This window comes from Stenella coeruleoalba, assembly GCF_951394435.1.
Source record: "Stenella coeruleoalba genome assembly, chromosome: 10".
In the NCBI taxonomy this organism is placed as follows: Eukaryota; Metazoa; Chordata; class Mammalia; order Artiodactyla; family Delphinidae; genus Stenella; species Stenella coeruleoalba.
The window spans coordinates 69,286,141-69,310,553 of record NC_137156.1 but is presented as its reverse complement, the minus strand read 5'-3'; the positions used below and the strand labels follow the sequence as shown (position 1 = coordinate 69,310,553).

The 24,413-nt window shown below is 48.0% G+C and overlaps 1 protein-coding gene across 2 annotated transcripts in view; it reads left to right on the top strand.

The window, feature by feature from the left end:
* The first annotated feature begins 1,347 nt into the window (after positions 1–1,347).
* Positions 1,348–24,413, top strand: part of LOC307192440 (store-operated calcium entry regulator STIMATE) — a 55,613-nt gene continuing 32,547 nt past the window's right edge. For both annotated transcript variants that reach the window (XM_079933321.1, XM_079933320.1), the window contains exon 1: positions 1,348–1,634. In XM_079933321.1, the coding sequence (XP_079789447.1) occupies positions 1,475–1,634 (160 nt within the window). In that variant the 5' untranslated portion in view covers positions 1,348–1,474. The remainder of the gene's footprint in view (positions 1,635–24,413) is intronic.

The window sequence follows — 24,413 nt, the reverse complement described above, 5'->3', positions numbered from 1 at the left end:
CAGCTGGGAGAGAGAGGTGTGTACAGCCGTCTAATTTAGCAGTCTGAAAAGTGCTAGTGGAGCAGCACACACAAGGTAATGTGGATGCACAGTGGGGACAGGGGTGTCAGGCAGGCCTTCAAGCATGAGTAGCAGTTCATGGAGCAGGGAAAAGGGAACAGTATTCCATGCAGCTAGAATGCCATGTAAAGGCACAGAGGTGTGGAAGTGCATTGTAAGAGAAGGGATGGAGAATTGGCTCTAGGGAGCCAGTAGCATTTGTGTTCCCCAGATAATCAAGTTAATATTCCTGTTAACCAAGAAAGCTTTTGGATATCATTGAACCTTTTATGTAATTGGAATTTCTTGACAGCTATCTTTAGGGGAACTTTCCCTAGGTTTGGTATTTATTGTTCAACAAGTGTACCCCAGTGTCTACTAGAATAATACTGTGTGTACACTGGCATTAAGTGGATGCAGTCCTGGTCAGGGACCTGAGAGCACCAACAAGAGGTGTCGGGAGAAAAGCCAGAGGCAGCTCAGAGGGTAGGTGACAGAATGGGGACTAAAGGCCCTAGTAGAGGAAGGGAGCAGGTTCTGAGGAGTCAGAAAGGGTTGAGTGGGAATAAATGTGAGTGTGTGTGGAGGGAGGCCCTGGAGACTGACAAATACCAACAACCTGATTTTCTTTTATGAATCGCATTCAGAATGAACAAGATGGGGTTACATCCACGTGTTTACAGCATATACCCTGTATATTTTTAAATGAAGGCAGTTGGATTGAAATGACCATTTAAATTACGTTTATGGGAGGAAAAGTCGATTTGGGGCCTGAATGATGAATCTAAGACAAGCCTTTGGCCAGGATACTGGTACTAACAAGGAAGGTACAAGGACACCGAAGGTCTGGGTTGGAAAGAATATGCTTGTGTGCGGAGTCAGATTGTTTTCCTCCACGACCTGCCTCAGAATAATCCAGCCTGCTTGCCGAAAATGCAGATTGTTGGCCACCGTCTCAGAACAACTGAATCGGAATCTGGGGGTGGAATCCAGAAGTATTTTTTCATAAATTCTTCAGGGGTTTATCTTAGAGGGGAAAAAAAAATTTCGTCACAGATCTTCCCTGCTCCTGCCCTCCCGACCTGGAGCTCGGAGTCCGGGCTTGGGCTCTCAATCCGTTTTGCGCAGCCCAGCTTACCTGGTCTGTCCTACCTGTGGTCAGGATCCAAAACACCGCTCCCTCTCCGGCCGGAGCCCCGCCCCTGGTGGGGGGGAGAGTAGGAGCGGCCAAGGCCCGCCCCCACGCCGCGCCTGGCCAATCAGGCGCTGCGGTCTCAGACGTCGCGTTACGCGCGGCGCCGAGTCGGCCGCGGGGTGGAGGTACCGGCTCCCGTCTCGGACCCCGGGCTCTGGGCTCGGTGGCGAGGGCCCCGCAGGTAGCGAGGCCGGGCGGGCGGCCGGGCGGCGGCGCCCAGCGCCCCTCGCCAGGCCCGCCATGCAGGGTCCTGCCGGGAACTCGAGCCATTCACTGCCGGGTGGGCCGCCTTCCACCGTAGCGTCCGGCGCGGGCCGCTGCGAGAGCGGTGCGCTCATGCACAGTTTCGGCATCTTCCTGCAGGGGCTGCTCGGCGTCGTGGCCTTCAGCACGTTGATGCGTGAGTCCGGGACCCCCGCCCTCCTGAAGCCCTGCGCCGCGAGCCTCGGGCCCACCGGCCTCGGGGACCCTCCTGCCTGAGGAGTTCAGGCCTTGGGGACACGGGCCCTTTGGCGAAGGTGTCTTCCTCCCGCGAGCCCAGGCTGGGCATTCCCAGACGAGGGGGAGCTTTGGCCCCGACCCAGGGTCCTGGGTCCCTTGCCTTATCGCGGCAGCTTCTTGTCAGGGGTCACCCCTAGTACTCTTCTCCCACCCGCGCACACCTCTCTTCTGAGATGCCCCCCTGCAACCGTGTCATCGCAAATTAAAGCTACCCTACTTAACAGCCTACGGCCATGACCCCCGGAAGGCATATTCTTTTCTGCCCCCTTTTAAAGGCTCTTCTTAGCCTCCCCTTCGCCCCCAGTCTGATACTGAGCTTTTTTCTTCACCTTCACTTCAGGATTTACTATATCCCGTTCGCATATAAATTCTGCCACCTTGCAATACCTGGCTTATTAGGCCGTGCATTCCGTTCCCAGGACTACTTCCCCCGGCCCCGGCCCTTCACCCTCAGCTTAATTTTCTGTTTTGGTTGGAGCCGGACCCACCCAGAGTGCCTTCTTCCCCGCATCTCCTTTTTCCTCTCCTTTTCCTGAACAGGCTCACCTGTTCCATCTCTGCCCCAACCGTTCCTAATTAAGTTGCATCTCAAGTCTCCCCTGGCTGTTCCCTTTCCCAGCCCACTTTTGTTTATATTTCAGGTATCCTTCCTTTCCATGAGACTTGGGCAACTTAGGAGCTTAGTGGAGAAGCAGACTCAGAGGGTCTGAGGAGGTCTTAGAATTCCTGTGCTAAGTCATCAGGGGCCCTTCCTTGAGAGCTTCATAATGGGGAAGAAAGCCCCAGATAGCCCTTCTGGAAAACTAGAAGTTACAACGTGTTGTCATGTGTGCCACGTGTTGAGGGGTTATGTTTTCTTAGTGTACATCCTTCCTTTTATTAAAGTGACAAGAGACCTAGTAGCTCTGTGATTGCATTTCGGGGAAAGGAAGAGTTATAACTATTTTGACAGAGGTGTTATTTCCAAAATGACTTGTTCTCAAAATTTCCCCACTGTGCTCACGTGGGCAGAATGGGAAGTTCCTGCAGAAGTTATGCTCCTTGGCATCTGGGAAGGATCCTGCAGCTGTGTGTGTGCGTCTTGTAGGGTCCAGTTGCTGGAGTTGCAGCTTTGCTTGTTTATGATGTGTGGCTTATTTGGGTGAATTCTCCCAAGCTTTAGGGAACCTTGAAGAGGCTATTCTTGGACACCACTTTTTTTCTGGTTGCCTGGCCTTCGTAAGTCTTGCAACAAGTCCCAGACTGTATATGTTTGCTACTTTTTCTCTCCTTTTTAGTCTCTACTTGCCTTGCTGTTTTCCCTGCTGAACAAATACCCACTTGTTCCCACAGTAATAATTTGTGATGACTTAGCGAAAATCAGCTTCTGACTTGGGTGCATGAACTGTATGTCTGTATGTTCGAGACATTGTGCGTGGGTCTGCACTCCCCTCCCCACGTTTCTCTCCTCCAGCTGGCCTTCCTTTCTCCCTAAAGGAACTCCAGGCTTAGGTTTTGTGTTGTTCCCTGACCTAAGATTTCTTAGCATAGCCCTGGCTATTTTCATGGGTTTGATTGGTGCTGATGGCCCCACTAATTCCCTGGGGTTTGATACTTGTGATTCAGAGAGGGAAATGTGATTATGACAGGCGGAGTTGCTCACAGCTGAGAAGTGTGCTGGGTTGAATGTGTTCAGAGTGATGGTGCTGGCCCTGCGAGTCTTCAGGGACACAGTCACTTCTTAATCTTCACTGTGAGCACAAGTGCAAATCCCGCCGTGGTTGGTATATTCCGTATGCAAAGGTGGAACTAGGAAGTGGTTTCTTGCTCAGTGTAAGGCTAGATGTGGAGGGAGCTTGTGGCATTGGGTAGTAGGTCCTGGGACAGTGATGAGTAGGGGTGATGGGGGGAAGAGTTGGAAAGGCTAGAGCCGTGTCTGCCCTGAATACAGGCATGGACATGGATCGAGAGCCCTATTCTCCCACCTAGAAGCAGACACCAGCCCAAGGGGAGTCCCACTGATCGAGACCCAGTCAGGGAAGTACCTTTCTTCTCTTTAACTTCTTGGTTCTATTAAAATAGAACTGTGGGGCTTTTCCATTTTGCAGGGCTGGGAAGAGGAGGAAATCTCTTAGGAACTGCTTTACATTTTGAAATGGACTTTATTGGGGAAAACGAAAGGGAGTGGAGGTGGTCTCAAGGAATTGCTCCTGCAAGCTGCTTGGCTGTCTTCCTGGTCACAGTGCCTGTTCCTCAGTCTGGCAGAGCTGCTGTCAGGAGTGCCAGGCTCCCATGAAAAGGCTGCTCACCTTGCAGCCCTTGAGGGAGGTCTGGGTTCGTTAAGATGAGGCCACTCCATCCTTTGTCAATTCCATCATTGGTTTCTTCAAGCATATTTTTTCTCTCTCCCTCTCTTTTTTTTTTTTAATTGACTATGCTGCGTGGCATGCGGGATCTTAGTTCCCTGACCAGGGGTCGAACCCGTGCCCCCCTGCAGTGGAAGCACGGAGTCTCATCCACTGGACCACCAGGGAAGTTCCCAAGCACATTTTAAATACCAGTCATCTCTCCTGAGCAGTTGAAACTAACAGTCCCTCTCCTCTTTGGAGTCACAGTCTTTTCCGTTCCAGTGCTTTCCTCCTCCAGGGCAATGGGCTCGGACACTTCTGACAACTCCGCGGTTCTTGGGGCAGGCACTATTCCGTTTTCCTGTTGGACCAGCTCTGTTGTATAGGATGGACCCATTTCTCTGCCAGACAGGCTGTGTGGTATTTTTCATCACTTCACATCCTGATTTCAGTGAATCCTCAGACCACTGTTTTTATGTTTCTTTTTCTACCCAGAAAATTACTTTTTCTCCATTTACAGGTTGCTGTGTTTTTTACCTAGAAGTAAGGGTTACCTGGAGGAAGACCCTCTTATATCTCAGGAGAGGATTTTGATTCTCACAGGGATTTCTCATCCTGGTGCTCGACTCACTGTGTGCGGATTTCCAGACGTCTCTGGCCAGGCAGTTGAGAGTTGGTGTGCCAGTTGATCTATATAGCTGATTCTTTAAGCTGCATAAACATACAAGCCGCCATCTGCTGGCATGTCCCAGTGTCAGCATCGCCTTGTTCAGGGGGTGAACTTTCCGGAGGCTTCGGCTAAGGTACCCTGTGTGTCCAAGGAAAGCCAAACAAACTCAGAGGCAAGCTTTTAAAGGGCCTTCCCCCTCTAGGTTTTCTGGAGTGTCACTGAAAGTCGTCGGGGGTCTGAGTAGAAGGAAATGCTTTAAACGAGGGACCTTTGTCATGCTCTTCCTGCCGAGCAGCTTGTTTTGGTGGCTTTATCTGTAGTGTGTGACTCAGTGAAGTCACAGCACAGCAGAACTGAGCAGTCCTGGAGCTGCCCTGTGTGTTCCAGTACAGGGCAGTGGCCCAGCCATCAGCAAAAGGTCAGTATTGGCCAGTGTGTGTGTTGGCATTAGGGGTATATTTACTCTCAGGACCTGTAAATGCAAAGCAGACTCAAGCCTCCTTCACCATGCACCATCAGAGTCCTGGGCTGAAGTGTAGACAGGATTGGCATTTTAACAAAACAAGCATTTTGAGAGCTTGGATAAATCTACCTGCCTATTTTCATGTTACAGATTTGGGGACTATCCAACTGAGAGAAGGTGTCATTGTTTTATGAGGACACTGATGGTGCTGAGAAATGATAGCATTTTTCCTGAGGCCCAAAGTAACATCACAGACTAGTCTACCCAGCTTTGAAATCTTTTTTTTTTTTTTTTTTTTTTTTTTTTTTTGCGGTATGCGGGCCTCTCACTGTTGTAACCTCTCCTGTTGCAGAGCACAGGCTCCAGACACGCAGGCTCAGCGGCCATGGCTCACGGGCCCAGCCGCTCCGCGGCATGTGGGATCTTCCCAGACCAGGGCACGAACCCGTGTCCCCTGCATCGGCAGGCGGACTCTCAACCACTGCGCCACCAGGGAAGCCCCCCAGCTTTGAAATCTTAATCTCAAATGGGTCCCTGCTGTTCTGGCGCGTGGTGAACTGGCCTCCCTTTGTGTTCTGTACAGACATAGGCATGTTGGGACAACCTTTCCTGGGATCACCTGTCCCCACGCCATCCTAATTTTTATCTTAAAAAATGTCAAGTATACAGAAAAGATGAAAATAATACAATGAATGCCTATCTGCCCTCCACCTCGATTCAGAAATTGTTCACCTTTTGCCACATTTACTTTATCTCTTTATACTTTTTTATTTTAGCTGACCCATTTGAAGGTAAGTTGCAACCAGCATCACACTTTATCCCTAAAAACTTCAGTTGAGTCTCCTAAGGATAAGAATAGTTGTCTATATAACCACAGTTTCTTTTTTTTTTTTTAATGAATTTATTTTTTATTTGTTATTTTTTGGCTATGTTGGGTCTTCGTTGCTGCGCGCGGGCTTTCTCTAGTTGTAGCGAGTGGGGGCTACTCCTCCTTGCGGTGCTCAGGCTTCTTGTTGCAGTGACTTCTCTTGTTGTGGAGCACGGGCTCTAGACATGCGGGCTTCAGTAGTTGTGGCTCGCGGGGTCTAGACGCGCAGGTTCAGTAGTTTTGGCACGTGGGCTTAGTTGTTCTGCGGCATGTGGGATCTTCCCGGACTAGGGCTGGAACCCGTGTCCCCTGCATTGGCAGGTGGACTGTTAACCATTGCACAACCAGGGAAGTCCCCATAACCACAGTTTCATGATCACACCTAAGAAAATGTATAACCCTGCAATATCACTTAATATCTAATATTCACACTTCCCCTAACATCACAGGTCTCTTATAGCTGGAGTTTTTTAAAAACTATGATCTAATCAAGGTCCACACTTTGCACCTGGTTATGTTTTTAAGTCACTTTCACCCTAAAAGAATCTCCCCTGCGCGCGCGCGCACACACACACACACACACGCACACACACGAGTTTTTTTTGTTTTTTGTTGTTGTTTACTGACATTGCCTTTGGAAGTGTCCTGGCCAGTTGTTGTGGACGGTGCCCCACCTTCTGGAGTTGTCTGGGTGTTACCTTGTTGCGGTTTTGGGGCGTTTCATGGACCCCTGTTTCCTGAGTTGGTCTGGAGGAGCCATTAGATTGCGATAACCTTTTTTACAGCGAGAACACTGCGTGAGCAGTGTTGCGTGCTTCATGTTACACAGCACCAGGTGGCACGTGACATCAGTCCCACTGTTAGTGATAAGGTCAGTTACTGAGCAGAGAGGGCACGTCTCCAGCTCTCTCCCTTATAGGGTACATTTTCCCCTTTGCAGTTAATACATTATCTCTCTGGTGGTAATACTTTGAGATCTTGTGAATATCCTGTTTCCCGGTAACTTTTCACTTCTGGTAAAATAACGAAACTCAGTGATGGCTGAAATGGAGCTGGAGCTCATATGTGAAGGTGCCATCTCTGGGCCTGGCACCCATCACACGGTCAATAATGTCGCCTTCCTTTCCTACCCCACCCCGGAGTGCCAGCCAAGGCCCAGGAAGAGCATTCTGCCCCAGGCTGCTTTTGTGCCCACAGGGGAAAGGAGTGCAGCCAACATTAGCATGGAGGCCCATTAGGGGGTCTTTATTTTCAGAAAGTTTTCGGTTTTCTAAATGCTGATTCATCTGGTAGCATTTATCCATAATGGTGATGGCCTTTATTTATAATAAAACTTCACTAATTTGGAATAAAATCAGGGCAGGAGGGAGTTATCTGAATTAGGGGACAATCTGAGTTGTAATGCATTTTTTGCCTTTTAAATACCTTTGTTTTTCAAGTGTTGCTCTATTGGAACCTATCAACTGCTTTAATGAGCTGTTTAAAATCCTCTGCAGTTAGTATAGTGTTTGCATGAAGATGAAGTCTCCTCCTGTTGAAGGAGTTTTACAAATGGTTAAAAATAGCAGAATCCCTGGCTCTGGAACCCATCTGACCTGGGTTTCATTTCTGCTTCTGCCACATACTGCCCTTGAGCAACCCACGTATTTCTTGAAGCTTTGGTTTCCTCCCCAGCAAGATGGGAGTGATGATTTTTCTGGAACTGAGGATTAGAAGGGTGTGTGTAAGGAAGCTGGGTTAGTGTCAGGCACATGTTGGGCCCTCCATAGTAGGAGGGGGGATGTCATCCTCATTGTCATTACAGTATTCACATTCAGAACTCAGTTGAAGAACATCTCACAGGTGCTTGAGTAACTTGTTTTCTGAATTAGGTTAAACATTTCCCTTTCTGTCTTGTTTACTCAACATGTTTACCTTTAGCCCTCTTCTCTTAGACTGCATAATAGTAAAAAGAACTGTAACCCAGACAGTATAGCGATTGCCAATTCCAAGTTAGCAGACACTCAAACCAGGTGGCTTTGGTGTAAGTAATAATCTCCTTCCTTCACCTGACCCTTTCTTGTGTTTTCGCCTACGGAGTCTCATGTGGGCCCTGAGCGGGCAGTGGGTGGACTGGGGCAACCCATTTACAGGTGACGAACCTGCATCCAAGTCCCTGGCTTCAACATACCCAGGTCCTGTGGTAGCAGGTGGTAACACTGGCTGCTGGAGCCCACTTTCCTGCAACTGGCTCTTTACTCAGTCCCTAGTATGCCGGCTCTTGTGCTCAGCACTTGACAGTGCTTCACAGGAACCTGGAAGGGAGGCGTTGTTTTCATTCTGCAAACAAGGACAGTGGGCAGGTGAAGTGTGTAGCACAAGGTGCCAGTTGGTAGGTGCAGAGCTGAGATGTAAGCCGGGTCCCTCAGGCCCCAGTCTCTCTCAGCCACTTCCCCCGATGCCTTTTTTCACCCCTTTCCACGGGTGCACTTATTACTCTCTATCCCTGGCTACTTCACCCCCCCGCTTTTTTTTTCCTATTTGTATAATTCCGAGTTTCTTTCTTAACGATTCTTCTTTATGTCCAGAGTATTATCTGGAACTTCAGATTATTTTGTGGCTATTGGTAACGTTAAACGTATCAATTTGAAAAGACCTACCAGTCCTTCCATGCATGTTTGAATTCCATCTTAGGTTCACTTTTCTGGCCTTGGCCTTTGTGAAGGTTTGCCCTGGCTGTGTGAGGATGGCGAGCCCACCCTGGAGTGAGGTCCAGCCTCTGAGGCGGAGCCTCCCGGAGCTGCAGGGAGGCGTACATGAGTCCATTCTGTAACTCGTGAGGAGGGGTTTCCAGGGCCCTCGGCATTTCAAGTTACCGGCAAGTTTTCACAGAATTTGTTTCCCTGGTGCTATATGATTATAAGGAGCACAGTTAATAATCTTAAGAGTCAGGGATGGCCCCTAAGAGTTATCCTTTTCTTCTTGTGTACATAGAAGTGGTCCGTGCATCTCTTTTAGATCACTCCACTGCTAGGAAGTTATCCATCTAACCCAGGATTTTTCAACTTGGCACCATTGACATCTTGGGCCAGATAATTCTTTGTTTTGGGGGGCTGTCCTGCGCATTGTAGGATGTTTAGCAGCATCCCTGGCCTCTACCCACTGGATGCCAGTAGCTCCCCCACCCCTGTTGTGACAACCCAAAGTATCTCCAGACATTGCCCAGTGTCCCTTGGGGGGAAAATCACCCCTGTTAAGACCTACATTTGTTCAGTTTGTAGACTCAGTCACATGCAGACTCTGATGTGAGCTCTAGCAGAATGGATCTGTTAAGGACCTGGGTGCCAAGTGTGGCCTTGACAAAGAAGAGCTGAGACCCAGTCCCCTGTCCCTGAGGGACTCACAGCTGGAGTGGGCTGCGTGCGTGCTGGCAGATCATTCCATTGCAGTGTGAAGAGGGCTGTAGATGTTTGAACAGACTTGAGAGGAGTGATGAGGGATTCTGCCAGGAGACCTTGGGAACCATCTCTGAGGAAGCCCTGCTTGGTCACAATACTGGAGGTGAAGGAGATGTGAGGGGCTCTCAAAACAGAGGGAGTAGTGAGGGCAAAGGTCCAGGTAGGAGATCATAAGCGTGGCCATCCGTTCTGGGGGCTGGAGATAGTGGGGACAGAGGCTCCCAGAAAAAGAGACAGTGTGCTTGGAGGGATTCCAGAGAGCCGCCTTTTTTCAATTTCAGGCCTATTTTCTACAATTTAAAAAGGATGGTGAATTAAGTCAGGTTCTGTGTTTACCTCAGGCTCCTTTTGTTTGTTTGTTTTGTTTTTTGGCCGGGCCATGCAGCATGTGGGATCTTAGTTCCCTGACCAGGGATTGAACACTCGCCCCCTGCAGTGAAAGTACGGAGTCTTAACCACTGGACCGCCAGGGAAGTCCCTACCTCAGGCTCCTTTTGCATTGTTTCTTTGAGAACCTTTGTTTTAAAGCAGTTTCATCACATTCCTTTTAGACCTCATGGGGTCTCCCAGGGAAGGTCTACTGTTTGTATCTTTGGGGCTGCAGGAAAAGAAAGGGGAACCCACTGACCTTCTCCCAGCCCCCTAGCCTATTGGCAGTGTGCCTCCTGAGATAGGTGGTGTGATGATGTGGGCAGACCTGCTGGGCCTGCTCAGTGCCAGGCATCGTGTATTAGCCCAGTTAGTCCTCACAGCCACCCTGAGAGGTGGGTGCTAATATTGTCTCCCTCTCATACATAAGGAAACTGAGTCACAGGGAGGTTAAGTAACCTGCCCAAGGTCACACAGCCAGGAAGTGGTAGAGCCAGGCCGTGTGGCTCTGGAGACATTGCTTTTTGCTTTTAGCTAATAAGGGAAGCAGCTCCTTATTTGTAACCGGCTTCTGTTGGCTGTCCACCACACTCCACACAGGTGTAGACAAAGTGGAGATGCTTCCATCCCTGGATTTTTGGTTCAGCCTTGGTTGTGGACAGCTGTTGGGTGTGGTCACAGAGAATAAGCCTGGAAACCTCTAGCCCCTTTGGGGCCCCAGGCTGTGGTGGGGTTGGGCTTTGCTAAAGAACCTCTCCCGTGAGAACTCCAGTCCTCAGCAAGTTCTAGAACTCCTGCACTAGTACCGCGGGGTTGCCAGCCCCTGAAATCGCATGTTTGCCTGTGAGAAAAGGACTTCTCATTTGAGTTACTGCAGCCCCAGCTTATCCGACATGACCCACCCCACCCCCGCACCGTGTTCCCTTTGATTTAGAGCATCCTTTGCATTCTAAAGGGCATCTTGCGCTGTGGTCAGGTTCCACTTGAGCCACTTTGCTAGAGGAGGAAGCAGGAGCTGGCGAGGCTCAGCCTCCCCCAGGGAGAGGGGGGAGGAAGGGTTAGGCTGGGGCGCTCAACCAGTGTTTTCCTTGGCTCTAAAATTTCTTCTAAAGACTTGGTTTCGAGGATTTGTGGCTTTTCCTATCACCAATGAGTGATAGGTGTCAAGAGCTTCATGTTTTTTCTCTGTTCTCTCTCATGGACCAAGTTGTGTGCACAGTAGTTTGGGACACATGCGTTTTTTACACATTTACCTTTCTCAAAAGGCTTTATTTCCCCCCAGCTTGTGTTCTAGTCCGTGGGCTTTTCCAGCCTCTTAAGCTCATCAGTGTTCTTCATGGGCTTTTCCGTTTTCTTTGAAGACATTTTCGCTTAATAACGTGAAAAATGATGCAGAAAGATGACGCAGTGACGACTCCTGGGTTAAATGACACAAGCCGGGCCGCGGTCCTGAGGAAAGAGAGAACAGTGGGAGCGCACACGAGCCTCTTGCCAGCCCCGCGTACGCTGTGTCTTGGCCCCGGCGGCATCAGAGCATGAGAGCAGGTTTTTCTATCTGGGTAGTGAGTTTGGAGCTAAAATATTTGCAGGTGGTTCCATCTAGGCCGTGCATGGAGCGGAGACTCACTCAGCACTCCCTTGAACGGCACGCTGCACACATGCGCTGACCTTCCGGCTGGGATTTTGCTCTTGGGGTTTCCAGACAGCAGGCTTGAGGACTGCAGGTCTGCTGTTTCCACCGCTGCCCCACCCTCAGGCTGGTGACGAGGGCCAGGTGTTGGGGTCCCACAGACACAGAGTAGGGAGACTTAAATGAATGTGTTTATTCTGGCAAGAGCCCTGCTTGTATAATTCTGTCCCCAAATTCTCTGTGAGAAATCTCATCAGTTACTGGCAAAAAAAAAAAAAATCATCCAGTTCTGTTACATGAAATTAGAGTAAACAGGAATGTTAAACTGCGTCTCAGTCTGCTTAGCAGATTACATATTGATTTGTTTTTCTCAACATGTGTTAAACTAAATAATTTACTAATACACCAAATAGGTAAAAATCTCCGGGGAAACATCCAACAAGCACTGTAGTCTTGCTAAGGACCTGCCTGAGTTCAAGGACCACTGCTGCGGATGGGACAGCATCCTGGGTGCAGCCGTTATACAGTGATCTTGTTCTCCCAGCAGTGGAGGTTCTCGGGCCGGGCCAGCGTGGACAAGGCTCAGGCTGAATTTTGCTCAGCAGTGATGTGAGGCGTGAGGGCAAGGAGAGCTCGGGCCGGGGGGCGTTGTCTGACGCTGTTCAGAGCAGGTGGACCGCTGAACCATACCAGGAGCTCCTGGGTCCTTGCTCCCACTGGCCATGGCTGCCAGTGGTGTTATGCAGTGGGTCCTTCTTTGCCTAGGACTAAGATGGCATCCTGCATCTTGAAGGACAGCCAGGCTCCTGGACCTGGTGCCCCCATCTTCGTTTCTGAGCTCTTTCTTTGCTACAGACATTCCAGCCACCACAGTCTGCACCACAGCCATGATACCAGACAGTGGGTTGCAGCAAGATGCCACCTGCTGCTCTTCTTTCAGCCCCAGCACCTGCCAGACCCGTTCCTCCTCCCCTTACCCACAGTCCTCTTTCCCCTAAGTGCTTTTCTCCTCCCACCCCACCTCGCCATATCCTCCGCATCTTCCAAGAAGCACGCTCCCTAACGACCTTAGCCATTACTACTCTCCTTTGAAGTTGAAGGACATACAGTCTGTACTGTACAGGTTAGGCCTCTGCATGGCTCTGCCTCTCGCTGGGCTGGGCTGGGCTGGCTTGGCTGCCGCGCTGGTGCTGGCGCCCTGGCTTGGTGCTCAAGGCCAAGGCAGAAGCTTGCTCCCTACTGGGAAGCTGCTCAGAGGGAGAGCAACGGGGCTTAGGAGGTGGGGGAACTGAGATCTTTCTCTTCTCTAATCACTACACTCTAATCACTACATAGTTCAGAATTCATTTTCTAAGAACACAGGTGTTCTCTTTTAGAACCATGGTACAATTATTAATGCTCAGGAAGTTTAACATTAACATGTTATTGTCAATCCGCAGTCCATATTCAGATTTCATCAATTGCCTGAGTACTGTCTTCATAGCTATTTTCTCCCGGTCCAGGGTCATACTTTGGATTCAGTTGTCACATCTCTTTAGTCTATAACAGTTCCTCAGCCTTTCATTGTCGTCTTAGCTTTGATGCTTTTGAAGAGTACAGGCCAGTGACTTTGTAGAATGTCCTAGATTGGGTTTGTCCGATGTTTTCTCATGATTACACCCAGGCTGTGTGTTTTTGGTGGGGATGCTGCATAAGTGATGCTGTGCCCTCTTCAGTGTGTCAGACCCTCAGGCACCTGATGTTGGTTTATCCCAGTATTGGTGACATTCTCTGACATCTTGGGTAAGGTGGTTCCTCTGAGTGTCTCCAATGTGAAGGAAACATTTCCCCCTAGTACTTAATAAGTAAATTGTGGGGAGGCATTTTGAGACCATTTAAATGTAGGATCTATTTTCAGTCTTCCTTGTAAAGCCTCTTCTGGGTGGGAGGGCAGAACCACAGGCTCTGAAGGTGCTTTGGCCAGTTTTGGGTCTGGTGACAATACTAGCACTCACATTTGTAGAGTGTTCATTATGTGCCAAGCCCTGTACATGCCTTACCATTTACTTCTAACATTAGCCACGTGAGGTGGGTACTCGTATTACCCTATTTTATACCTGGAGAAACGGAGGCACAGAGAGGTTAATTGAATTGTCTAAGGTTGTGGCAGCCAATAAGTGGGATACTGGAATTCAAACCCGGTGGGTCTCACTCCAGTGCTGGGGCTTTTCACTGCTGTGTGTGCAGTGTTCACATGCAATTCGTGGTGCAGGGACGCTGCTTCTCTAACCTCTGGGTTTCCATGTCCTCTGTGTGTGGAGTTCTTCAACACCATTTGGTTCTCATTGTCCCTCATCGGCTTGGTTTTTCGCTGAGAGCATCAATGCAGTTATTCTTCTAGGCATGACAGGTGGACTAGGAAAAGCCAAAGGCTTTTCATTTTGAGATTGGAATCCAGTAGGGCATGTCGCTGAAGCTGGAGGAATCTTTCCTATGTGGGTAAATTGAACACTTGAGCCCATGCAAACGTAGATGAAGAGGCTTTTGCCAGAGAAGGGGCCACTGGTATACAACTCACCCTCCTTCTATAAGCAGTCAGAAAAGGGGCCAAAATATTATGAAACAACCATTTGCAGAAATTGGACAACAGGCAGCTCAGGATCCCTGAGGGAAAAGAAAATAATGAACTGAGCCCTCTGGTCTTCCCCTCAGCTTTCTGCTGGAGGTAGTTTCCAGATCTCAGAGTAGTGAGGCGCAACCCGGAGTCCAGCAGCCTTGCTGAGTTGAGAAGACAAAGTTGAGGAAGCCAGAACAATTGGAAATTTCAGGGACAATATGGAGAAAAAAGGGCTACATAGAGGAAAAGCTCAAGACATTTGTTCAGAGGTCTCAACTCCTTTTCTGGATATTAATCTGTGTGTGCATAGGTGAAACTCAAAAGACAGAGCAAGGGGGAAGCTGTTGTTACCAAAAGCTCTGCCTCTCTGTGCACCAGTGCCAAACTGAATCTTGGAGACAGAGTTTTAGGTGAAGTAGAAGAGAATAGCTTTATTACTTTGCCCGGCACAGGGGGCCACAGCAGGCTCCTGCCTCAAAAAACTGTGTGTCCCAACCCCAGATGATTTGATGAGGGTTTTACAACCGTGGTTCAAGGATGGGGTCTCTGACAAGATCTGGGTGTGTATAGGGTCTGCACTCCTTTAGTCTCGTCTCAGGTGGTCTCCTGATCTTGATGAGCTTCTCTGGTCCCTTTAATCTTGCCTCAAGTGGTTTCTTGCCTGCTCCTCCCTTGATTAGCAACTGTTCGAATCTGCCCTTTGGAACTTAGAATAAGGTCATGGAGGCTGGATTCTTGCCTACAAGAAACGGGGGACAAAAAAGACCTCCGTGCCTGGGGGCCCCACAGGGCCCTGCTCAGTTTCACTATGAGCTGGACTATTTAGGACGGGAAGAGGTTTTTCTTTCCAGTTAACGTGAGAGACGTTGTTGAACACTGGGGGCATTCACTAGACACCTCAAAAGAGCCATGCTTTATCTAGCCCTAGAAAAAAAGAGTACATGGCTTAAAAACAAGCCTTGATACCATACACAAAAATTGAGTAAAGGGTTTCCCTGGTGGCGCAGTGGTTGAGAATCTGCCTGCTAATGCAGGGGACATGGGTTCAAGCCCTGGTCTGGGAAGATCCCACATGCCGCGGAGCAACTAGGCCCGTGAGCCACGACTACTGAGCCTGCGCGTCTGGAGCCTGTGCTCCGCAACGAGAGGCCGTGATAGTGAGAGGCCCGCGCACCGCGACGAAGAGCGGCCCCCACTTGCCACAACTAGAGAAAGCCGTCACACAGAAACGAAGACCCAACACAGCCAAAAATAAATAAACTTTTTAAAAAATTGAGTGAAAATACATCACAGCTCTAGATGTAAATGTGAAAACTGTAACACTTCTAGAAGAAAACGTAAGAGAAAATCTTTGTGACCCTGGGAAAGGCAAAGGTTTCTTAGGATACAAAAAGCTTGAACCATTAAAAAAAATAATAAATTGGATTTCATCTAAATTAAGTATCTCTGGCCTTCAAAACATACTGTAATGAAAATGAAAAGGTAAGCCACAGACTGGGGAAAAATATTTGCAATATGAATATCTGACAAAGCATTTGCATTCAGAATATGTAAACAATTCTTACAATTCAGTAAAAAGACAATGCAGTTTTAAAATAGGCAAAGGATAGACATTAAGATATACAAATGGCCAGTAAGCACATGAAAAGATGTTCAATATCATTAATCACCAGGGAAATACAAATTAAACAGTGATGAGATACCACAGTACACTGACAAGAATGGCTAAAATTAAAAAGATTGACGATACCAAGAGTTGAAGAGACTGTGAGCTTTGGAACTCTTATAGTACTGCTGGCAGAAATATAAAATGGTACAACTACTTTGGAAAACTGTTGGAAAGTTTCTTATAAAGAAAATTACACCTGCCATACCACCTAGCAATTTTACCCCTAGATATTTATTTACCTAAGAGAAAAGAAAACATTATGTCCACGAAAGCACTTTCATAGCAACTTTATTCATAATTGCCCCAAATTGGAAACAATCCAAATGTCCATCAGCACACGAGCAGATAAACAAATTGTGGTATATTCCTACAGTGGAATCCATGTCAGCAGCTAAAAGGAATGAGCCACTGATAAAACAACATGGTTGAGTACGCTGAGCAAAAATACGCAGATAAAAAGAATATATACAGACTTCCCTGGTGGCGCAGTGGTTAAGAATCTCCTTGCCAGTGCAGGGCACATGGGTTCAAGCCCTGGTCCAGGAAGATCCCACATGCTGCGGAGCAACTAAGCCCATGCACCACAACTACTGAGCCTGCGCTCTAGAGCCCACAAGCCACAACTACTGAAGCCCACGCTCCTAGAGCCCGTGTTCCACAACAAGAGAAGCCACTGCAATAGGAAGCCCGCGCACCACAACTAAGAGTAGCCCCCACTCGCCACAACTAGAGAAAAGCCTGCATGCAGCAATGAAGACCCAATGCAGCCAAAAATAAATTAATTAATTAAATCTAAAAAATAATAATGAGCACAGTGGGAGATAGAACAGTGAACCAAGTGGAATGTCTGGAACTGAAAATATAATTTCTGGAAATTTTACTGGATGGACTTAACAGAAAATTAGACTCTGAGGAATAATAGATTAGTGAATTGAAAATACAACCACAGAAGCTTTACAAGTTGAAGCACAGGGAGAAAAAAGACCAAAAAAAATGAACAGAGGGCTTCCCTGGTGGCGCGGTGGTTGCAAGTCTGCTTGCCAGTGCAGGGGACATGGGTTCGTGCCCCGGTCCAGGAGGATCCCACATGCCACGGAGTGGCTGGGCCCGTGAGCCATGGCCGCTGAGCCTGCGCGTCCGGAGCCTGTGCTCTGCAACAGTAGAGGCTGCGGCAGTGAGAGGCCCGTGTACCGCAAAAAAAAAAAAAAATAAACAGAGCCTCATGGGACAATATCAAAGGTCCAACATGTAATTGGATTTCTAGAAGAGGTGGGAGAAAAAGGGCAGAAAAAATATTTTAAGAGTAATGGCTGAGGGACTTCCCTGGTGACACAGTGGTTAAGAATCCGCCTGCCAATGCAAGGGACACAGGTTCGAGTCCTGGTCCGGGTAGATCCCACATGCCGTGGAGCAACTTAAGCCTGTGCACCACAACTACTGAGCCTGCGCTCTAGAGCCCGCGAGCCACAACTACTGAGCCCACGTGCCACAACTACTGAAGCCTGCACACCTAGAGCCCGAGCTCCACAGCAAGAGCAGCCACCGCAATAAGAAGCCCGTGTACCTTAACGAAGAATAGCCCCCACTCACTGCAACTAGAGAAAAGCCTGTGCGCAGCAACCAAGACCCAACACAGGCAAAAATAATAAATAAAATTTAATTTAATTTAAAAAAAGAGTAATGGCCGAATATTTTCCAAAGCTGATGAAAACTAAACTCACATAGGAATTCCGTGGCAGTGCATTGGTTAAGACTGGGTGCTTTCACTGCTCTGGGCCCAGTTTCGATCCCTGGTCGGGGAACTAAGATCCCACAAGCCACAAGGCACTGCCAAAAAAAAAACCAAAATGTAAACTCAGATCCAGGAAGCTTAACAAACCCCAAGTAGGATAGACACAAAGTAAATCACACTAAGCCACATCATAATCAAATTGTTGAAAAACAATAATAAAAACAAAATTGTAAAAAGCAACGAGAGGAAAAAAGACATTATGTAGAGGGAAATAAACATAAGAACTAATACAGACTTTTCATACAATTATTCAAGCCAGAAGACAATGGAACATCTTTTTTGTAAATTTATTTATTTTTGGCTGCGTTGGGTCTTCGCTGCTGCGCGCAGACTTTCTCTAGCTGCGGCAAGCGGGGGCTACTCTTTGTCGCGGTGCATGGGCTTCTCGTTGCGGTGGCTTGTCTTTGTTGCGGAGCACGGGCTCCAGGCTTCAGTAGTTGTGGCTCGTGGGCTCTAGAGCTCAGGTTCAGTAGTTGTGGCACACGGGCTTAGTTGCTCTGCGACATGCAGGATCTTCCCAGACCAGGGCTCGAACCCGTGTCCCCTTCATTGGCAGGCAGATTCTTAACCAGTGCGCCACCAGGGAAGTCCTGGAACAACATATTTAAATGCTGAAAGTAAAAACCTGTAAACCTAGGATTCTATATCCGGTGAGAAGTATCTTTCATAAATGAAGGCAGGAAAAAGAAAAAACAAGGATGATCCTTTTTTACCCAAAGCAAGTGCCTCCAGTCCTTACATGCTGCCATATCAACTCAGCTCCTGGAAGCTTTTAGAAGTTTTGTCATCTTTAGTTATAATCTCAAGAGTTAAGTCTGATGGTAGCAAATTACAAAATTGGGGAGAAATTGAGTTGTGTTCCTAACTTTAAGAATAACTTTCACCACATTAACAAATAGCAATGCAGCAGTGTGGCTTTGAGCTCTTAGAGGGCATGCTGGGAAATCGTGATCCCAGTGCCTCCTCTGTATTGTCAGCTCCTCCACCCTTCCCTGCTCTGCCGAGGCGTGCTATAAATACCAGGCCCTACGTCCTTCTTGATACCCCTCCAGGGCATCATTTGGGTCCATGCTGCCCTCGTCAGTAGACTTCATGGCACTGATAGGATGTCCCCTTGTCTGGGTGAGTGAGAACCTGAATTGAGCTTACAATACCTTTTTGGTTGTTGCAGTAGAATAGGGGAAGGGAAAGCTCTTGTAGGGATGGACAGAAACACTGGTGACAGCATCTAGTGCCTTGTTCTTTTTTCTTGCCTTGGAGGGCTGTTAGCCACCTAGGTCAGCAGAGAGCGTGAGAGTGTCAGCTAAGATTGAGTTGAAAAGTAAAGCAACAGCTTCAAGTTTCCCCTTGAAAGGTTCACCCATTCCACGTTCAAAAATAAATAAATATTTTTTTTAATTTAAAAGAAGCAATGTACACACCTTAATTAAAACATACTTTAGGGCTTCCCCGGTGGCGCAGTGGTTGGAAGTCCACCTGCCGATGCAGGGGGCATGGGTTCATGCCCCGGTCCGGGAGGATCCCACATGCCACGGAGCGGCTGGGCCCGTGAGCCATGGCCGCTGGGCCTGCGCGTCCGGAGCCTGTGCTCCGCAACGGGAGAGGCCACAGCAGTGAGAGGCCCACGTACCGCAAAAAAAAAAACATAAATAATACTTTATTGCTGAAAAATGCTAGTCATCATCTGAGCCTTTAGCAAGGAGTAGTCCTTGTGCTGGTGGAGGGTCTTGCCTTGATGTTGATGCTGCTGACTGGTCGGGGTAGTGGTTGCCGAAGGCTGGGGTGGCCGTGGCAGTTTCCTAAAACAAGACAGCAGTGACGTTTGCTGCATTGACTGACTCTTCCTTTCACTTGAACACTTAGAGGCCACTGCAGGGTTATTAACTAGCCCAACTTCAATATTGTTGTGTTTCAGGGAACGGAGGCCTGAAGAGAGGGAGAGTGACAGGGGAACGACTGGTGGAGCAGTCAGAACATACAGTATTTATGGCTTAAGTTCGATCTTATATGCACGCTGCTTGTGGCAACCCAAAACAGTTACAATAGTAAAATCAAAGGTCACTGATCACAGGTCACCATAACAAATATAGTAATTTTAAAGTCTAAAATATTGAGAGAATTACCAAAATGTGACACCGAAACACAAAGTGAGTAAATGTTGTTGGAAAAATGGCACCGATAGATTTGTTCGACGCAGGGTTGCCACAAACCTTCCATTTGTAAAGAACATAGTTATCTGCGAAGCACGGTAGAATGAGGTCCGCCTGTATTCTTATTATTTACCTCGTCTTTAGCAAGCCAGCCTGTTGGCTCACTGCTTGTATTATAACCGGTAGGAAATCAGAGTTTCTACATTCCACACTGGATTGTTGATACAAGATAAATTTCAGACTAATTTGCTGTATAATGAGCTTTGAGTTGTGTGTGGGAGTCAAATAGGGGCTAATCTTTGAAGTGGAGCCTGCTCATTCTGTGCAGGTGATTTTTTACACATTTTCAGTCTTCTCAAGTTGCTTTTCTGTAAGGAGGCAATTGATCTTCCTTCTCCTCCCTCTTTCAAAGGGGGGCTCATATCTCAATGCTAAGGGAGAGGAAGTGCTCAAGTTCTAGCCTGTATACAGTATGGAGCTTTGTTCTACAGAGTTGTATAGAATTGTTGTTCAGTGCCCTGAGCACTCAGTAAGTCTCTCCAGAGCCACCTTCTCTTCCCTTGCCCCTAGAATGTACTTAGGCACAGTCAGCACTATCCTGATTCTTGTGTCAGATCGTTTGGTCATTTCCTGAGTAAATGAGTGAGCTCTGTCCTTGTCCACCCACATCAGGGGTTCGGCCTCTGGCTCTGCTTGCACAGTGTCAGGTGTGGTAAGGTGCTTATTAGCTAAGTCTCCCGCGGGTAGCTTGGTTGAGGAGCAAGCCCAAAGGAAGCATATTCCCAGCACTGTTGCTGAGTTGGAGAGTCTGAGGACAGGTAGGCAGGCCTGACCTGGGCCCTATGCCTCCTTTTTTCCTGAGGTCTCGTGAATTGTGCCAGGACTTTCTGATCAGGAGCTGGCATTGGCAGGCCTGTTTCAAGTGAGAAATAGCAGGACCAAGGCATGCTGGTTCTCTGGGGTTCATTTATGTTCATTCTAGACTTCTAGGAAGGCTGGAACAAAGGCGGACACTATTGTGAAACAATCCCGGATCACCCAGCAAGTGCTTCTCCAAAACCCAGCACACTCAGGTGGCTTCTCCTCACCACCTGTAGGTGTGGTTCGTAGCCCTCAATGAAGGAGATGGAGGCTGACTTCCTTTCCACCGGCTCTTCAGCCAAGCTGTCAGCCTAGCCTAGCGGCATCCCTGAGGCCGCTCATGCACATCCTGCATGATAGGACAAGGGATGCAGAACAACTTGATGGTGCCTCTCATGACCACCACGCCATGTGGTGGGGGTTTTTCCAGCGCTCTCATGGAAGGTAAATTGGAGGGATCCCAGTAGACAGACGAACAGAGAGAGCACTGGGAGTACAGGAATCCTAATTTGACCCAGACCCGCCTTTCCTAGGACAGCCTGGGGCCCAGTCCTGGGGGTTGTGGTTTATTATGTCGTCTCTCAACCTGTACTGACGTACACACTTCTCATTTATCACTCCTTCCTCTCACCCAGGCCACTTGTTCTTCCTAAGTGGAGAAGAGGTGAAAATAGCTGTGAGAGGAACCCAAGGTGCCTGAAGCATCTGACAGACTACTCTAGATGGGATTCCCACTGCCAGCCAAGGAGGACTTACAGATATTTTAGTTCATAGGGGACTGATGATTTCTTCACTTAAGGTCCCAAGGCTCCCTGGAGTCAGGATATTATTGTAAAGTTAAGGTTTTCTCAGCTGGTCTCTGCTGCCCTGACACCTGATTCCCAGGCTTTGGGACTGAGGAAATGAACTCTGTTGCTTGTCTTCTGCTCAGATTCTGGTTGGTTACACAACGTATATTGTTGAAAAAGAGAAGACTCTGGATGCCAGCTGCCCTGAGTTGAGAAGCTAGGGAAAAGGTCTTAAATGTAGTTTTATAACTGTGGTATCAAGAGAAGAGCTGCTCTTCTATTAATTCCTCTGCTAAGGGTGCTTATCAGCTCATTTCAGTTAGAAGGTGAAGCCCCAGTACATTCCCAGAGGAAGAGTCTTCTGCTGGGTAAATGTGTGGTATTCTCACAAAGCGGTGCCCCTCACTTGCATGGGCGGTGGGAGCCTCTCTGGTCTGTGAGCAGACCTTCCTAACTGTGGCACTTGGTCCTGACAGCCCAGGAGCACAGAGCCTGGAGCAGCAGCCAGTGGGAGGGGGCATAGGGCTGTGGGGATGGTGGAGGGATATTGCAGACGCTGGGAGACCTGGGGCTTTCCCCCTCCCCGCTCCAGCTGCTTGGGCTGCCCAAGAGCCTGGGCTGTGTGTGGGAGGCCGAGTGGTGGCAGGAGCAACCAACCTTGGGCAGCGCTTGTCAGAGACCTGTTGTAGCCTCAGCCGGTGTGGCCTCTGCCTGTACCAACGAACTTCAACAGCAAACAGTTTCAGTTTCCACCTGCATTAAGACTTGAATTGACTTTAACTGCAAGCCTTGAAATTTTGGATGATGCATGTATTGTGGATATATATGCTGTAGCTACCGTCAGTACAGAACAAAGTTTTTGAACTATTTTTCTATCTATACTTAAATTTTCTGAGTGAATTCTCTTCGGGAGGCTGTTCTTGACTTTTGTTAATGCTGTCTGGATTGTACATAGAGGTTTGCATTTCAGAAACTTTGCAGTTTATACCGAGGGGCCAAGCCCAGGCGGTCCTGATGCTGAGACTTGTTTTGTGGGGAGTGAGGGTCAGCAGTGGCCTGGGTTCTGGTCCTGACGACCACTTGCCACCTGTGAGACTTCAGCAAGTTCCTTAACTGCACTGAGATTCAGTTTCTTCATCTAGAACTTGGGATGATACTATCCTCCCAGGGTGGATGTGAGGAGTGATTGAGTTGGCATAGCTCGAGACTTCAGTATTCTGATGATGACGATGATACCGTACGTGATGAGGCTTTCTCAGAAACCCTCCTAGAAACTCAGGTGAATTAGCCATGCATGTTGGGTTTAGGTAGGAGACAAGGTTGTTTTTCTTCGAAGGTGAGGCAGGGTTTGGTTGGAGACCCTGTTGGGTGTGAACCTGTCCTCGGCCAGTTGCCCTCACACAGCTTCCAAAGTGTTCACAGCGGCTACTGGATGAGGGAGATGAGGGGCCAGGGGACCCCTTCACCACTGCCAGGGAGTGGCATTGAGAGTATATGACCTGCAGAAGGTCAGAGGGCAAGTGGAGTCATCTTTATGAATGAAACAGTACACTGGGGTTTTCCTCCTAGTAAGATTCTTGGAGCTGAGTGAGCCAGGTAGTGAGTGGCAGCGTTGTGTCCAGTCCTCAGCTTCTGTTTAACTCTTGGTGGGTGAATGTACAGCTGGACCTCCACCCTCTCCTTCCAGGCTCAAGGTGTGAACACGACGTCCCTATACGCATTGTATATGTTCTGTTCTCTGCTGAGTCTGGACCACCCTGAGCAGCTGGAATCATTTCAGAGCCTTGGGTTACAAGGATGAAAACCCACCCTGTAGTCTGCAGCTCATCACTGAGCAGTGGGGCGAGTGGGTGTTTCCTCTGCCTGTCGGAAGCAGCAGTGAGACAAGCTTGACAAGCTTCTGCACTGCCTGAGCCGACGATCATCTTCCATGGTGGCACTGGGCCCAGGCTGCAGGTGTAAGCTCTGAGAAACAGACTCTGGGGCCACTCCTTTTTCTGTTTGATTAGCCTTGAGGTTGCAGTGAAGGGCTGTGTAAAGAAATTTTGTAGTCAGAGGCCTCTTACCCAGCACAATCAGGATTGATTATTGGTTGGTTAATTTTGAAAAGGCAGGGAATCTGGGGAATCCTGTAAAATATAAACATATACGATAAACATTTTATTTGAACCTGTGCCTGTGAGCATCAGGTGTGAGGGGAGCCCTTGACCTGACTGACAGGAGCATGGTGGAACATCTTGTCCATCAGGGATGACAAATGGCGCAGTAATGATCCTTGCCCCTGCTTGACGTGGACTGAATGGGCTGAAGTGACATATTTCCTATCTCTAGTGAGTCCTGCCTGCTGGAAGCTTTTCTGGCAGAAAGAAATTTTATGAAGGAGTTAGGTTTGAGGAAGGCTATAAATTAACCTAATGTGCAAAATTGTATTATTGTCATTTTTAAATTATTGTTTTTGGCAACAGAAGCTTTTTCTCAGTTAATTGTTTTTAGCCCCTTTTTTTTTGCCTACCACAAAGTAATACATGCTCTTTGTAAACAACTAAAGAAAACATTATGGAAATACATAGCATAAAAAGCAGAAGTTCCTTATAATTCCATGCGCTAGAGAGCTACCCATGGTTAACAGTTTATTGCGTGTGCCTTCAAATTTCTGCATGTATATATCATTTTAAAATAAAAATAGGCTAAAATGACACATTACTGTTTTGGTGACTTGCTTTTTTCCATGAGTGAGCCAGGTAGTGAGTGCTTTTTTTTTTTTTTTCGGTGACATGGCATTTTTCCATGTCAATGCAGATAGATTTACCTCACTTTTTAGAAAACTTTACTGAGGTGTAATTTATATAGCATAAAATTCAGCCACTGCAAGTGTACCATTTCTACCTCACTTTTTAACAGTTGAATTCCACTGTATGATAACTTACATTTAACCCCTCCCTTATTGATAGACACTTAGGTGGTTTTTAAGTCTTCCACTCTTACAGACAAAGCTGCAATACACTCTTACACAGACTTTGGGGTATTTGTATGAGTGTAACAATAAAAGAAAATGCTA